Source organism: Scyliorhinus canicula, chromosome 11 (assembly GCF_902713615.1).
Source record: "Scyliorhinus canicula chromosome 11, sScyCan1.1, whole genome shotgun sequence".
NCBI lineage: Eukaryota > Metazoa > Chordata > Chondrichthyes > Carcharhiniformes > Scyliorhinidae > Scyliorhinus > Scyliorhinus canicula.
Window position 1 is genome coordinate 165957414 of NC_052156.1, and position 16921 is coordinate 165974334.

Genomic DNA, 16921 nt, shown 5'->3' on the forward strand with positions numbered 1-16921 from the left:
AGGAGGGATTGAAAGGAGGGATGGGGAAGGCCTGAAAAGGGAGGGCCCTCAGCGACCCCATAGGGGTGGTCATCACAGGGGGGAAGTGGGGTAGTGCCCATGTGGGGGGGAGACCCATAATCTTTTTAGAAATCGGGGCACCCTTTCAAAATGGCAGCCTGATCTCCGAGGAGCCAGTCTGGCCCACGACTTCAGCTCCCCAATGATGAAAATAATTCCAAGTGTGGGGCCCAAAAAAGTGACTAATTGTGGTTAGATAGTGGTGGGGAACTCCCAACAAAACTGCCACAAATGAGAATTAGAAAACTTTCCGTTTGATCACGCCCCTCGTTCCTTGTATCATCCAATTGTAACTAAAACACCGATGGAGAGAATTCCATTTAGGTACCATAGCTTCAGCAAACACTGTTTGTGTTGTTACACATGGTTGCCTCAGTTTGTCTGCTAAAGTTACAGTGGACGATTGGGAAACACGTTTGTGTAAGTTCAACTCTTTAAAATTAACGTCAAACCATTTGAAGTCGTTGGATAAGCATAAAATCTAAACTTGTACTTAAAGAGAGAAGCACTCAAACCAGCCAGACCTCGAGATTACTGGGTCTTCCAAACTTCGAGCTTGGAAAAATTTACAATTCCAGATAAGCTATTGGAGATCAATGCGTCCCCCCTGATTAGCCAAGCAAGAGCAACGGTCTCCTAACTGTGAGTTACACTTATAGAAGCAATCCTGAGCAGAGGTTGATGATAAGAATACTTTGCACAGCACCTGATAATGGTCCATTAACTGCCGCTGGCATATCTGGCAATCTAGATAACTCCTCTTCATGTGAGTGTTGCTGTTCAGCAGAAACCACAGACGATAGCGAGAAGGCAAGCAGAATAAAAAAAAACAAGAGAGTTAGGAGCAAAATAGCAGCTTATGACCAAGACAAATTTAAAAAAAAAACCCCGTGTCTTCAGAGGCCGCAGCAATAATCTTTCACATCTCGGAGGCCTGTGTAGCCGTTCTGTAAACTCAGCTCTGCAGCGGTACAGTTCACTATCCACTTTGGCTGGTGTGCTCACAACAAATAGTAAATACCGCCACATGAGTAATGAAAGTGTCAAACTTACCATACTTATAAAAATGTATCTCTTCAAAGAGTCTTAAGATGAATTTCAGCACAGTTGGGAACCGGGTGCACTGTGGTGTGTGGTTGCATGAGGCACAGGTAAAAAGCAGAAGAAAACGCACTTCCTGTTGGCAGTCAATTCCACATGACTGCGTAAGGATGTTAGGTCATTCTCGGTAATACAAATGTTTTTGGCAAATTATGGTGATACCAACCGGCCCTTCCCCCTCCTGGCACAGGGATCGTGGAATAAAGTTTCCTCTTGCTACTGGCCAACAGACAATTCCAAATGGTCAAGACTTAAATCACCAAAGTGCCCTAAGACGATGGCGCAGTGTGATTGTCACTGGATAAAGTGTTGCAGAGACTCAGGGTAACGCTCTGCGCACCTGGGTTTGAATCAACCATAGCAGATGGTGACCAGGGACCGTTGTCAATTGCCCTTTAGGGAAAGAATTCCTCCTTAACTGGTCTGGCTGACATGTGACTCCAGACCAACAGCAATGTGGTTGACTCTTAACTGCCCCAACAACTGAGAAAGCCACTCAGTTCAAGGGTAATTATCCCAGGAATTCATTAAAAGCAAGGGGCAGGACTCTCCATCCCACCAGCCCCGTTTTCCAGCACGGCACGCCGCCACAGGCAGACGGATTCTCTGTTCCCGTAGCGACCATTGGGGTTTCCCATTGGGGTTTCCCATTGGGGTTTCCCATTGGGACCACCTCACACCATCGGGAAACGCGCAGAAAATAATTGGAAGGAAATAATTCGGTACTGTAAATTTATAAAATAAAAAGAAAAAAATATGTTTTGTTAATTTTTTTTTCCAATTAAGGGGCAATTTAGCGTGGCCAATCCACCTACCCTGCACATCTTTGGGTTGTGGGGGTGAGACCCACGCAGACAAGGGGAGGATGTGCAAACTCCACACGGACAGTGACCCGGGGCTGGGACCGAACCCGGGACCTCAGCGCCGTGAGGCAACAACGCTAACCACCGCGTCACCGTGCCGCCCGATGTTTTGTGAACATGAAGCAACATGAGGTGGGCTTGGACGGTTCAAGAACACAGAGGACACAGATTTAAGGTGATCGGGAAAAGAGCCAAAGTTAGCACGAGAAAACGTAATTTTACTGCAATGTGTGATTGGAATGTACTGCCTGAAAGGGTGATTCAACCATGGATTTCACCTGAACCAAAAAGATAAAAATAGGTGGGGAAGTGGGACTCGCTGAATTATTCATTAGAGAGCTGGCATGGACTTAATGATTCTGTGGTAATGGTTTAGGTGGAGATCCAAAAAAGACTTGGGGCTCAGGTGTTTAGATCCTTAAAATGCCGTGAACAAGTGCAGAAAATAATCAGAAAGGAATGCCAGCATTTATATCTGGAGGATTGGAGTATAAAGAGTAAAGGTGGCATGGTGACACAGTGGTTAGCACTGCTGTCTCACAGTGCTTGGGACCCGGGTTCAATTCCAACCTTGGGTGACTGTCTGTGGAGTTTTCACATTCACCCCGTGTCTGCGTGGGTTTCCTCCAGATATGAGCCAAAGGCATGGGGTTAGACCACAGATTGGCCATGATCTCATTGAATGGCGGTTCAGTCTTGAGGGGCTGAATGGCCTCCTCCTGTTCCTATTTTCCTCTCTTTCCAATATTTGATGAAAAGTCTTTAATTGAAATGTTAATCTATATTTTCTCTTTCAGAAGCCTATTGACCCCCCAGCACATTTCCAATGTTTTCTGTTTTTATTCCCAAGGCCAAAATGACACGATTTTAAATTCCTAATGTGATGTTAATTTGCCAATCTCGCTCAGATGTTTTATTCCGAGGCTGGGCTTAAAACACATGGGATTTGATTCTCTTAATTTTAGGCTTCAGCAACAACAGTTCCTGTTTAGTGTGAGAAGATATTGTGACCCAAGTAACGTTTCTAAAGACATTGACACATCACATGCCAGCGGCTTGACATTTGATGCTTTCTTCCTACTAAAATGAATCAGATTCTTCCGGGTCTTCACTCCCTCGATAACAATAGGAAATGACTGGATGGAAGCAGAGTGCTTTTTAAATGTACTGCAGCAATTTTCAACAAAGCAAATATGAACCCCAATTTAAAATAGTTAATTATCTTTACCATCTGCATTGTCCCAACCCTTTTACTGCATTGAGAAAATCAAATGGAAACAAAACATTTTTAGATTCTAAGCTGTTGCAAATATTTAATTTTGAATTCAGATATTTTAAAACTCCTGCGCTGCAAGGTGGAAATAGGAAAACACAATAAATACGGTTTGTGCAGTCAAGCCTCATTAAATTCATGCCTGATCTCAGCTAGCTGTGTGTAACAGGGCTTAATCTAGATCCGTTTCCACGGTGACCAAACTCATATTGTGTTTCTGTCAAGTCCAGTTCACTTATTCTAATGATTATTGATCAAGATTTCCAATCAGACCAGCAGAATATAGCTTTTGTCATTTCTTACTGGATACATGGAAGTGTTTACTCCCAAAAGGTTACAGGTTTGAACTCTACTGAGACTGAATAAAGTGTTTACATTGCTCTTAAATTGGGTTTTTGTGTCAGTAATGTCTAAAAGATATTTATGAGTATGATGAGTATGTCTGCAAAGCCATGTCATATTAAGTTGCTGCAATGTACTGGGTTATAAATAAGAATACATTCAATGCAATGTTTATGGGGTGATAATCTATCTTGAATAGTAACGCTTCATGGATATTATCACATTCGCTACCTGTTATATCCCCAACTTGATATTCTGTTCAATTGAAGTCAAGGCGAGCTCCTATCCAGAGCTGGTTGAGGGGAAAATCTTGCTTTGCTTGAGTTTCATACATAAACTGAAATCCAGCTCCATCTCGCGACTACAAACTTGACTCGAGTCAAGATCACTGCTGTCTTGGGGTGGGGAATGTGACTCAGGGCGTTGGGGGATAGTGGGGGGGGGGGGGGGGGGGGGGACATGCAGTATATGGTATGTTTCTGCAGGAGGAAGTTTGAGTTCTCAAAGGAGCTCTGCAATTACTTACAGGAGAAACATAACAATAACAACAAGGGGAGATCTGTCAATGGTGGCCGGGTGGTCGGAGAATTCCGCCCGATAGATTTTGTTCCCTCGTCTAAATCATTAATATATATTGTGAATAGCTGGGGTGCCAGCACCGATCCCTACGGTACACCACTAGTCACTTCTTGCCAATTTGGAAATAGTGCCATTTATTCTTACTCTTATTCTTGTTTTCTTGTCTGCCAACCAGTTCTCTATCCATCTCAATCCACTGCCTGCAATCCAAAGCGCTTTAATTTTATGCGCTAATCTCTTATGCGGGACTTTGTCCAAAACCTTCTGAAAGTATAAATATACTACAACCACTGGCTCCCCCTCATCAACTATACTAGATACATCCTCAAAGAATTCTAGTAGATTTGTCAAGCATAATTTCTCCTTCATAAATCCGTGCTGACTGTCCGATCCTGCCACTGTTTTCTAACTGCTCTGCTATAAAATCTTTGATAATGGATTCTAGAATTTTCCCCACTACTGATGTCAGGCTGACTGGTCTATAATTCCCTGTTTTCTCTCTACCTCCCTTTTTAAATAGTGGAGTTACATTCTCTACCTTCCAATCTGCAGGAACTGTTTCAGACTCTATCGAATCCTGGGAGATGACCACCAATACATCCACTATTTCTAGGGCCACGTCCTTAAATACTCTGGGATGTAGATTCTCAGGCCCGGGGGAATTAACAGCCTCCAATCCCATCAATTTCCCCAACATAATTTCTCTACTAATATTGATCTCCTTCAGTTCCTCACTCTCACTGAACCCTGCGTTCCCCAACATTTCATGTATCTTATCTGTGTCCTCATTTGTGAAGACAGAACCAAAGTAAGTGTTTAGTTGCTTTGCCATTCCTGTGTCCCCTATTATCCATTCCCCAGTTTCTGACTGTAATGGACCTACATTTGCCTTCACATATTTTTTTCACTTCACATACCTACTGAAACTTTGAGAATAATAATAATCTTTATTATTGTCACAAGTAGGCTTACACGAACACTGCAATGAAGTTACTGTGAAAAGCCTCTAGTCGCCACATTCCGGTGCCTGTTCGGGTACACAGAGGGAGAATTCAGAATGTCCAATTCACCTAACAGCACGTCTTTCAGGACTTGTGGGAGGAAACCGGAGCACCCGGAGGAAACCCACGCAGACACGGGGAGAACGTGCAGACTCCACACAGTTCCCCAAGTCGAACATCAGTTTTTATGTCCCCTGCAGTTCCCCCATGCACACCTTGAATGTTTGCCATTGCCTATCCACTGTCATCCCTTTAAATAATGTTTCCCAACCTATCAGAGCCAAATTGCACCTCATACCATCGTAGTTTCCTTTATTAAGAGTCAGGGCCCTAGTCTCAGAATCAACTACTTCATTCTTCACCTGAACGAATAATTCTTTATGGTCGCTCATCCCCAAGGGGTCTCACACAACTAGATCGGCAATGATTCCGTTCTCATAATATGGTACCCAGTCTAGGATAGCCTGCTCTCTAGCTGTTCCTCAATGTATTGGTCCCAAGAACCATCCCATGTATTCTCCAGGAATTCCTCCACTACAGTATTGTGGCTTATTAGATTTGCCCAATCTGTATGCAGATTTATTGCATGCATCTCTAATTTCCTATTTAATGCCAATGCCATTACTTACATCCTCACTGCAGTCTGGGGGTCTATATGCGATGCCCACTAATGATTTTTGCCCTTTGGTGTTTCTCAGTTCTACCCATACAGATTCCACACTGTCAGAGCTAATATCCTTCCTCACTATTGCGTTAATTTCCTCTTTAACCAACACTGCCACTCCATTACCATTTCATTTTTTGTCTGTCCTTCCTAAGTACTGAATACCCTTGGACATTCAGTTCCCATTCCTGGTCACCCTGCAGCTGTGTGTCCATAATTCGATTATATCAGACTCGTTTACATCTATTTGCGTGATTAGTTCATCCGCATTATTGTGAATGCTCCGTGCGTTAAAGCATAAAGCCTTGAAGCTAGTCCTTTTAACATTACTTGCCTCACTCCCAATATTTTTCACAGTGGCCCTGTTTGAATCTGGACTGTGGGTTCTCTGCCAATCGCTTTTATTATTCCTCTTTCTGTCTTTTGCTTTCGTCCTCGTTTCCTCCTACTCAGACCCCTCGCACAGGCTCCTAGCCCCTTGCCATTTTAGTTTAAATCCGCCCCAACCACTCTCGCAAATACTCCCCCAGGACATCAGTCCAGGTACTGCCCAGGTGTAACCCATCCAGCTTGTGCTTGTACCACCTCCCCCAGAACTGGTCCCACTGCCCCAGGAATCTGAAACGCTCTCCCTCACCCCATCTCTTCAGCCACGTATTCATTGACATTTCCTGCTATTTCTAGTCTGACTAGCACGTGGCACTGGTAGTAATCCTGAGGTCGCTACCGTTGAGGTCCGACTTCTCAACTTCCTTCTTAACTTCCTTGAAGCTGCTTTTAGGATCTCATCGCTTTTTCTACCTATGTCGTTGATGTGTACCATGACCACTGGCTGCTGTTCACACCCCGCCCTTCAGAATGCCCTGTACACACTCCGAGACATCCTTGACCCAAGCACCAGGGAGGCAACATACCATCCGGGACTCTCTTTGCAGCCACAGAAACGCCTGTCTATTCCCCTGACAATCGAATCCCCTATAACTATTGCATTCCCACACCTTCTACTCCTCCCCTCTGCAGCAGAACCAACCACAGTGCAACAGATTTGACTGTTGCTGCTTTCCCCTGAGTGGCCTGACTGGCAGAGTTTAAACCCTTTGCCTTTACCTATGAAGCTGATTATCCTCTCCTGGTAGCTTTAACTGGATTTCAGTCGGGGACAAAGGACATGGAGCACATACAGGGATTTGGTCCTGGGTCCTCGGTGCCGTGAGGCCGAAGTTCTAACCACTGCGTCACCGTGCTGCCATAGGGAGGGCGGACAGCAAACATGTGACTCGGTGCCTGCTGCTATAGTATCATAATTGGGAAAATAGAATTGAACACGTTCCCCGAGAGGGTAGAATTTGAAGGCTCGTCACAAAAATCCCTGCAGCAGGAAAGGAAATTAGATTTTTTTAAAGTTACGCGAAGCCCGTTTAGCAGTTCCGTACCTCGCGAAACTTTGAAATTAAACCATAAAACAAAATATCCATTGTGTACGATAGATGATGCAGTGAGTCAAGAATGTAATCCAATCTCACGATTCGGAAGACTTTTGAGAATCTTTTGAATTTCTCTCATAGTTTGTGACATCATCTGAATCACCCCCATTAGATTAGATTTGTGTAATGACTCCTCTTTTATCCATTAATCTACAAACGCTTCACGTTGCTTGCTGGAATACCAATGGCCTGTTCGCCATATCTGTTCAATTTGACATGTTGTGATTATCTGTAAAGTATTCGTCTGAGCCCTTTACTCCACAAAATACACCCTTTTAACTTCAAGGGTAGGGATTTATTCTGTGGGTTCTTTTCACACGAGGATTGTAAAACATAATCCTGCTCAAGATTGGCAATATTGATTTCACATGACTTCATTTTCTATTGATTGCCGCTGTACTGTTATATTACTGGTGAGAACACTGTGGTCTGTCAAACGTTCTGCCAAAAATAAATTTATTTATATCAGATAGAACAATTTGTGATTCCTTTCGTGACATTTAATTCTTAATAATCAGGAAACTAAGCCCGAAGCCAAATGAGGAAAGAGGTCTGCAAACAATTAGCTTTTCATATCAATGACATTCTAGAAGTTTCCAGTAATTCTCCAGATACTTAGAAAGATATTTTTATTTCTCATCCGCAAGTAATGTGACTCATAAAAGTTACATGATGTCAGATTTTGTTGTGTGCTTAATCATAGTATTTACAGTGCAGAAGGAGGCCATTTGGCCCATCGGGTCTGCACCGACCCTTGGAAAGAGCACCCTATTTAAACTCGTGCCTCCACCCTATCCCCGTAAACCCACCCAACCTTTTGGACACGAAGGAGCAATTTAGCACGGCCAATGCATCTAACCTGCACATCTTTGGACTGTGGGGGGAAACCGGAGCACCCGGAGGAAATCCACGCAGACACGGGGAGAACGTGCAGACTCCACACAGACAGTCACCCGAGGCCGGAATTGAACCCAGAATTGGTCCCTGGAGCTGTGATGCAGCAGTGCTAACCACTGTGCCACCGTAGTAATGTTCACAGGTTAAAGATAATATGAAGTCCTCAATAGGGGGAAAGCTAGATTCATGATATGTATTTTGCAAAGAAAATGTTTCTAATTGTGAAATATCAATGCAGATTATATAGATATTTATATATTTTACCTTGAACACTTCATTTAGGCCCTGGATATTTAAAATGCGTCTAAAATTGACTATTCAATGCGATAATAACGGTAGGACAAAAATGAAATGGTTGAATGCTGTTAATAGGATTGCTTTAATATTAACAAAACTCGGTCTTCTATATTCTTTCCACACAATTTATTTAATTGGAGCGAGATTTCTGATGCCTGAAAAACGTCTCATTGACAGTAAAATATCAGCTGCTTCAATAACAATGAGAAGCTGCGCTGAAACCTGAGTATGGATTTATGTTTGTGGCTCTGTGCTTTGCAGTCTGATCAGGTTTTTTTTTAAACAGTGTAATAAATCAGTTAAATAAAAGTGAAAACTGCAACTGGAGGAAACATGGAATAAAACTGAAGTTTATCCTTCAATCTGAGGAGTGCTGTGCATCCAAAACACTTTAACCTGTGTTTTCCCTGTATTTTCAGCGTCTTTTAAAAAATGTAAATCATTGTTTTCACCGGGCAGTTGTTCAGATATTCTTCATTTACACAGTGGATGAAGGTGACACTGGGAAGTATTGATTGCACAAAAGGCGCTTGCCTTTTTATGGGGAATGTGGAACATTCCTTGTTGCAGGCCTTGTTCCCCCTCCCACAACTCCTTTACCGATACATTGATGACTATTTTGGTGCAGCTTCATGCTCTCGCCCGGACCTGGAAAAAGTCATCAATTTCGCTTTCAGTTTCCACCCCTCCATCACTTACACCTGGTCCATAACAGACACTTCCCTTCCCTTCCTTGATCTTTCTGTCTCCATTTCCGGCAATGGACTATCTACTAATATCCACTACAAGCCCACTGACTCCCACAGCTATCTGGACTACAGCACTTCACACCCTACACCCTGTAAGGACTCCATCCCTTTCTCTCGGCTCCTTCGCCTCCGTCGCATTGGTTCCGATGATGCCACTTTCCAAAATGATGCTTCGAAAATGTGTTCCTTCTTCTACAAGCGTGATTTCCCACCTACAGTTGTGGACAGGGCCCTCAACAGGGTGCGGTCCATCTCCCGCGCCACTACCCTCACCCCCTCCACTCCCTCCCAGAACAAGGATAGAGTCCCCCTCGTTCTCACATTTCATCCCACCAGCGTCCGTATGGAAAGCATTATCCTCCGCCATTTTCGCTAACTCCAGCGTGATGCCACCACCAAACACATCTTCCCTTCACTCCCTCTGTCAGCATTCCGCAGAGACCGTTCCCTCCGAGACAATCCAGTCCACTCCTCCACCATACCCAGTACCTCTCCCATCACCCATGGCACCTTCCCATGCAATCGCAGAAGGTGCAACACCTGCCCCTTTACCTCTTCCATGCTAAACATCCCAGGCCCAAAACACTCATTCCAGGTTAAGCAGCGTTTCACTTGCATCTCTTCCAATCTGGTCTATTGCATTCGCTGCTCCCAATGTGGTCTCCTCTATATCGGAGAGACTAAACGCAGACTGGGTGATCACTTTGCTGAGCATCTTCGGTCTGTGCGCATTCAGGATCCTGACCTTCCTGTTGCTTGCCATTTTATCAAAAGTCCCAGCTCCCATGCCCACATGTCTGTCCTTGGCCTGCTGCAATATTCCAGTGAAGCTCAACACAAACTGGAGGAACAACATCTCATCTTCCGGTTAGGCACGCTACAGTCTTCCGGCCTGAACATCGAATTCAACAACTTCAGATGGTCAGCTCTACCCCACCTCGACCCATTTGTTTTCATTTCATTTTAACTGTCTTTTACCATTTCTTTCTTTCTTAATATATATTTAATTCCCCCCCCCACCAATCTTTTCCATCTTTCCTTCATCTTTCTCCACTTTGCTTCCCCCTTCCCCTCCCCCCACACCCTCTGATGTTAGTTTCCCTGCTGTTTGGTCTTTCACATCTTTTGTTCTCTCTGGGGGCTGCCATTAACACTCTTTCCACTTGGATTCTGTGGCCATTAGCACCCGGTTTCCCTGGGTTTCTGTGGCTACGACTCATCTTTCATTCTCACTCCACAGTATAAATATTTCCCACTTTCTCTGTCTGTTAGCTTTGACAAAGAGTCATCGGACTCGAAACGTTAGCTCTTTTCTCTCCCTACAGATGCTGCCAGACCTGCTGAGATTTTCCAGCATTTTCCCTTTCGTATTGATTGCACATTTGTGTTACCACCAACCATGTTATATCCATCTGGAGTCACGTGTTGAACAAACCAGGTAAGGATGACAGGACCCTTCCTGAAGGCCACTGGACGCATGGCTTTGGGTTACAGACCTGGCAGCAAAACTATTAGCTTAGATAATAAAGATCCTCTACCTCCACCTGTAACTGTTCATTTATCTTCAAGTTCCGCGATACTCTGTCGACTGACTCCACGTAACTATTTTCCAAGATTCTAAAGGGATGCTCCCACCTGGAAGCTGGACCAGTAAACAGAGAACATACAGTGCATAACGAGGCCATTTGGCCCATCGCGTCTGCACCGACCCACTTAAGCCCTCACTTCCACCCTATCCCCCTAACCCAATAACCCCATCTAACCTTTTTTTGGACACTAAGGGCAATTTATCATGGCCAATCCACCTAACCTGCATGTCTTTGGTCTGTGGGAGGAAACCCACACAGACACGGGGAGAACGTGCAGACTCTGCACAGACAGTCACCCAGCGGGGAATCGAACCTGGGACCCTGGAGCTGTGAAGCAACTGTGCTAACCACTATGCTAACGTGCCGCCTCTAAACATCCGAATCCCCATCACAAATATAACCCTGCGAACCACCACTGAGCAAAATGTTCACACAAAACACAGGAAAAGTTCGATGCACCTGGAATTACCCAGAATACAGAGTGCAGAAGCAGACCATCCAGTACAAGTCTCTGCCGGGGTTTATGCTCCACACCTCAAGTCTCGTTCTCTTCATTTTGCCTGTGCAGCATGCCCTTCTCCCTCAAGGGTTGACCTCGCTTCCCATTAAACACATCCAATGCTATTCACCGCAACCTTTCCTGGTGACAATGACTTTCACTTTCTCAGCGCTCTCTGGGTAGGCACATTTCTCCTGTTAAAAAGTATAAGATGAAGATCTGTGACAGGAGCTGGAGTGATACACTCGGGTCAGTTTAACTCCCAGTGAAGTTCTGCAGTAAATCAAATTTCTGCGGATGCTGGGATCTGAAACATGAACAGAAAATGCTGGACAATCTCAGCAGATCTGACAGCGTCTGTGAAGATAGTGGGGAGCTAACGTATCGAGTCTGGGTGACTCTTTGCCAAATCAGTTAGTTTCCTGTTCTGTCTCATCAGCTTGTCACCATGGCAACTTTAGCCCCTGGGCCTTGTTACCCTGCCAATGGTCGAAGCAGCAATTAGCCTCATGCAGGAGTTCTGACAGGATCTCCTGGAAGGGAAAGGGTGTTGGGGAGTTGGGGGAGGTCATTCACCCGTCCAGCTCACCCTTCCACAAAATCCTAAATATCCCATGTGGGATACAGAGAAACATTCTCCACAAAGGGGCAGCACGGTAGCATGGTGGTTAGCATAAATGCTTCACAGCTCCAGTTCCCAGGTTCGATTCCCGGCTGGGTCACTGTCTGTGCGGAGTCTGCACGTCCTCCCCGTGTGTGCGTGGGTTTCCTCCGGGTGCTCCGGTTTCCTCCCACAGTCCAAAGATGTGCGGGTTAGGTGGATTGGCCATGCTAAATTGCCCTTAGTGTCCTAAAAAGTAAGGTTAAGGGGGAGTTGTTGAGTTACGGGTATAGGGTGGATACGTGGGTTTGAGTAGGGTGATCATTGCTCGGCACAACATCGAGGGCCGAAGGGCCTGTTCTGTGCTGTACTGTTCTATGTTCTATGTTCAAAGGGAAGTAAATAACTTAGTACTTCCATCCTGATCCTATTTTTGTCCTATTTATTCATTCTTGGGATGTGGACTTCGCTGGCTGGGCCAGGATTTATTGCCCATCCCTAATTGCCCTTGAGTAGGTGGTGCTGAGCTGTCATCTTGAACCGTTTCAGTCCATGTGGTTTTGGTGCACCCACAGTGTTGTTCAGGAGAAAGTTACAAGATATTGACCCAGCGACGGAACGGTGATAAATTTCCAAGTCAAGGTGGTGTGTGGCTTGGAGGGGAAATTCCTCTTCTGACTGGTCCCAGCAAGGTAACCAATCTCTGAAGGCAGCCCCATCTTGGCCTGGGTTAAAATTGGAGTTGGGGCCTGAAGGCAGATTTGGAGAAAGTTCCCATTGACTTAAGCAGGTACCTTTGCTGCCTGCTCCAACCGCAGGTTCAAATCAGGCCTGTGGGATATCAGTTGATGGGTTACCCAGACCATTTTCATTGCCAGCCCATCAGGTTTCCACTGGAGAAATGGAGTAGGTGACATCCATCATGGATTATACCTCAATCTATTGTGGGCGTTAGCAATGCTCCTCATTATCCTTCTCAAAACAGTTTAAAAGTTATTAGCATATCTCCACTCTCAATGAAGTCAATCGTGATCATACTTGCCCTGCAGTGATGCTAGTTTTAAGACCGCTGCTAATTAGACTGGTGCTGGGAGCCTATCCGGAGCAGGGTTACCCAGGATTAGTTAATGCTTGGTTATTTCAATGGCATTACTGCTGAAAAGATTAACCAATCAGGATCCCGGAGCTGAAAGCAAAATACTGCAGATGCTGGAAATCTGCAATAAAAACAAGACATTTTGGAACTACGCTGGGTCAGGCAGCAACTGAGAGAGAAACAGTTCAGGCCTGTGACCTGATGTCAGGATTCTCCTCTGATTCTCAGGGTTTTTTGCATCAGTGTGATTAGCAGCGGACTTAAAGCTAGCTTAAAGGCAGGACAATTATGATTACTATTGACTTCACTGAGGGTGGAGATGTGCTTAGTTTCACTCTCCATGGATTCAAATCAAGAACGATTCAGATAGAGCCGATGGAAATAAACTATTTCCAATGGCTGAAGAGTTGATCACGAGGAGACCCAGATGTAAGGGGATTGGCTAATGAACCAGAAGTAAAGAAACACCTCTTTAACATGTCAGTTAGGGAGGATTCAGAAGTGCCGGAGAGGATGCCGATTCAATTGTAGCCTTTGTTCATGCTCAAATCCTGTTACAATGAAGTGTAGGCTCCAGTTGTAAGTGAGAGCAGCTATTACTAATTGGGGGAAGTTTTGGGCATTATTTTTTGGTGTATAATAATAACCTTGCCCCTCCCTTGAGGTGAGGTGATCCTCAGGTTAAATCAGCGCCAGTCAGGCGGCACAGTGGCGCAGTGGTTAGCACTGCTGCCTCATGGCACTGAGGACCCGGGTTCGATCCCGGCCCCGGGTCACTGTCCGTGTGGAGTTTGCACATTCTCAAAGTGTCTGCGCGGGTTTCACCCCCACAACCTAAAGATGTGCAGGCTGGGTGGACTGGCCACGCTAAATTGCTCCTTAATTGGAAAAAAGTAATAATAATTTGGTACTTGAAATTGAAAAACAAAAATCAGCACCAGTCAGCTCTCCCTCTGAAAGGGGAAAGCAGCCTGTGGTCATCTGGGTTGATGCCGACTTTATTTACTTTATTAGTCGTTGATTCTATAACCACAATCTGCGGATTCAGTGCAATCATTTCTTGAGATAAGAAGGTCGAAGGAGGAGGTGCTGTTTCATTCACTTTCCTCCTTGACTGCTCCTCTTCTCCCACATTCGCTACTGATGTATGTGAAATGAGAATAACTGCTTTCCTCTGTGCAACTAGAATAAAATTCCTTTGACTTTCCTTTAAACATGACCCACTACACCAATGCCTGGTCTACTTATTATAAAACAGTCCAAATCTGACAATTCAGGAAAGTGAATATTTTATATTATGATTCCATTGATTTTGACTGAGGATAATTATAAAAACAGGAAATCAAATTGAAATGCTCGACTTGGGGTATCAATAAAAGCGCTGAATGTTTCCCAATCAAATACATAGGATGGCATGTTAGCATAGTGGTTAGCACTGTTGCATCATAGCGCCAGGGACCTGAGTTCGATTCCCGGTTTGGGTCACTGTCTGTCTGGAGTCTGCACATTCTCCTCGTGTCTGCGTGTGTTTCCTCCGGGTGCTCCGGTTTCATTGAACATAGAACAGTACAGCACAGAACAGGCCCTTCGGCCCTCGATGTTGTGCCGAGCAATGATCACCCTACTCAAACCCACGTATCCACCCTATACCCGTAACCCAACAACACCCCCCTTAACCTTACTTTTTAGGACACTACGGGCAATTTAGCCTGGCCAATCCACCTAACCCGCACATCTTTGGACTGTGGGAGGAAACCGGAGCACCCGGAGGAAACCCACGCACACACGGGGAGGACGTGCAGACTCTGCACAGACAGTGACCCAGCCGGGAATCGAACCTGGGACCCTGGAGCTGTGAAGCATTTATGCTAACCACCATGCTACCGTGCTGCCCGTTTCCTCCCACAAATCCCGAAAGACGTGCTGTTAGATAATTTGGACATTCTGAATTCTCCCTCCGTGTACCCGATCAGGTGCCGGAATGCAGCGACTCGGGGCTTTTCACAGTAACTTAATTGCAGTGTCAATGTAATCCTATTTGTGACATGAATAAAGATTATTATTATTTGGATTGGGTGACACAATGGACTCGTTACTGGCTCTTACATTCTGATGAGGCATTAACTGGAGCTGCTTCCTGTGAACTGTGTTTGAGAAGCTCCAATACTGCTCTGATTGGGGAGTTTCCTCCGGCTACATTTCACCTGGTGCTGATGAAGGATTCGCAAACTCATTCAGACAATCTGGGATAGTCGGTGTGGGAGATGGTGCAAAGGGAGCAGCTACCTGAGCTACCAAGATGGGAGAGAGGGAGCGTGAGAGTGCACAGAGATTGAGAATAAACCCATGGTTGTTTCAAGGGTGAAAGTGTCCTAACCTCCAGCAGGAACGAAGTGCATTTAGCCTGTAACTAAGCACGGGTTAAATGGATGATATACTCACCGTAGTTTGTGTCGGCCTTATGGCTTGCAGCTGGAGTTGCTTGGGTTCGGTTTCTCCATTGCTTGAGACCGGTTCCAGACTCTCGAGTTTGTCGCCATTAGTACCATTGCTGATATCATTGGAGGTGATATTAGGAATATCAAACTCTGTTGGCTTCACACCAGGTTGCACACGGATGGTTTCTGGTTGAATACAAACACATTCCCATTGTTCCCCACTGGCTCTGCACTTGCAGCCAGGCTGATCGGGAGGAACGTTCTCCCCGCCGTTTCCAAAACAGTGGAATAAGCTGGAGCAGGGGAAAGGATGCATTCTCCCGCAGTTAATAAGACAGAGCTCCTCAGCAATGTGAGGACATCTTTCGGACAAGGAAACTTGTTTGGCTCATTAGATCCACCCACTGCAGAGTAAATAGAAGGCTTTACAGAAACTTATAGGATGTTCCGCACAAAGGTGTTCCCCTGTCCAGCCTGAGGGTATCAGCTGTAGGAGAAGCAACAGGAGATTACCGATCTGAACGAACATGATAGTCTCAAGTGTATCTGATCTGTCAAGTCATTAAACCCAACAATATCAGATCAGTGATATTATTCCTGAAAAACAATTCTCGGATTACAGACTTTAAATATTTAATTTCTAAAATAAAGAAAACATTTATCTATCATTCACACGGATCTAAAAGTTACTTTCAAGTTTGGGCAGGTCATTTATATTTAATGGTGACAATGACCAGCTGAGGAATGCATTGTGTTGATAGAGAAACACACGATATAACAGCATAGTTTGGCCTTGTTCATTTTCTTCCCTCTCTGTCCAACTATACAACTTAGAAATCCATTTATTTAGCACCTTTTGGAGCTCAGACAGTGAAGCGCTTCTGAAGTTTTGACATTGTTGTAATGTAGGAAATGCTGCAGCCAATTTCTGCACAGCAAGCTCCCAAAAACAGTAATACCATAATGGTCCTGTGTTTTATTGCTGAATAAAGTGGCCTGCTGTCAAAGCTTGTCGACTACCACTCATCAGGTCAGCTCGCAAGGCATTTCCAACAGTGACAGGGCACAACAATATATAACAGTTGAGAGGAGGGTGCTGATTGGTTGCTAAGTGCACTCTGATTTGTGGAGGCATTGAAATGGAGAAGGCAGCATGGAACAGTTAACTGCCCAGCTTTGTTCAAATTCAAACCTGGCAGGTCGACTCTAACTGGTTAAGGCATTGCTCTGAGGAATGAACCAGGGAATGGCTGACCCCTAAACAATTGTTTCGTTGGAAAGGACGCAATGTGCAGACATGTTCTTTCTGTGTGCAAAGGGTAGGGCCCCCTTGTAGGAATGCATGTGGCTTCCAGCGTATGGAAACGGGCCACACTGCGAGCCCAACT

General features: G+C 45.0%; 1 protein-coding gene across 2 annotated transcripts in view; it reads right to left on the bottom strand.

The window, feature by feature from the left end:
• Window positions 1-16000, bottom strand: part of fam107b (family with sequence similarity 107 member B) — a 194400-nt gene extending 178400 nt beyond the window's left edge. Inside the window, exons 1-2 of one of the 2 annotated variants that reach the window (XM_038811951.1) lie at window positions 1114-1225; window positions 767-836 (exon numbers count right to left, since the gene is read on the bottom strand). In XM_038811951.1, the coding sequence (XP_038667879.1) occupies window positions 767-836; window positions 1114-1116 (73 nt within the window). In that variant the 5' untranslated portion in view covers window positions 1117-1225. Of the gene's footprint in view, window positions 1-766; window positions 837-1113; window positions 1226-15537 lie in introns of those variants that run through there. The other variant, XM_038811952.1, reaches the window with a different exon arrangement.
• Window positions 16001-16921: the final 921 nt, after the last annotated feature.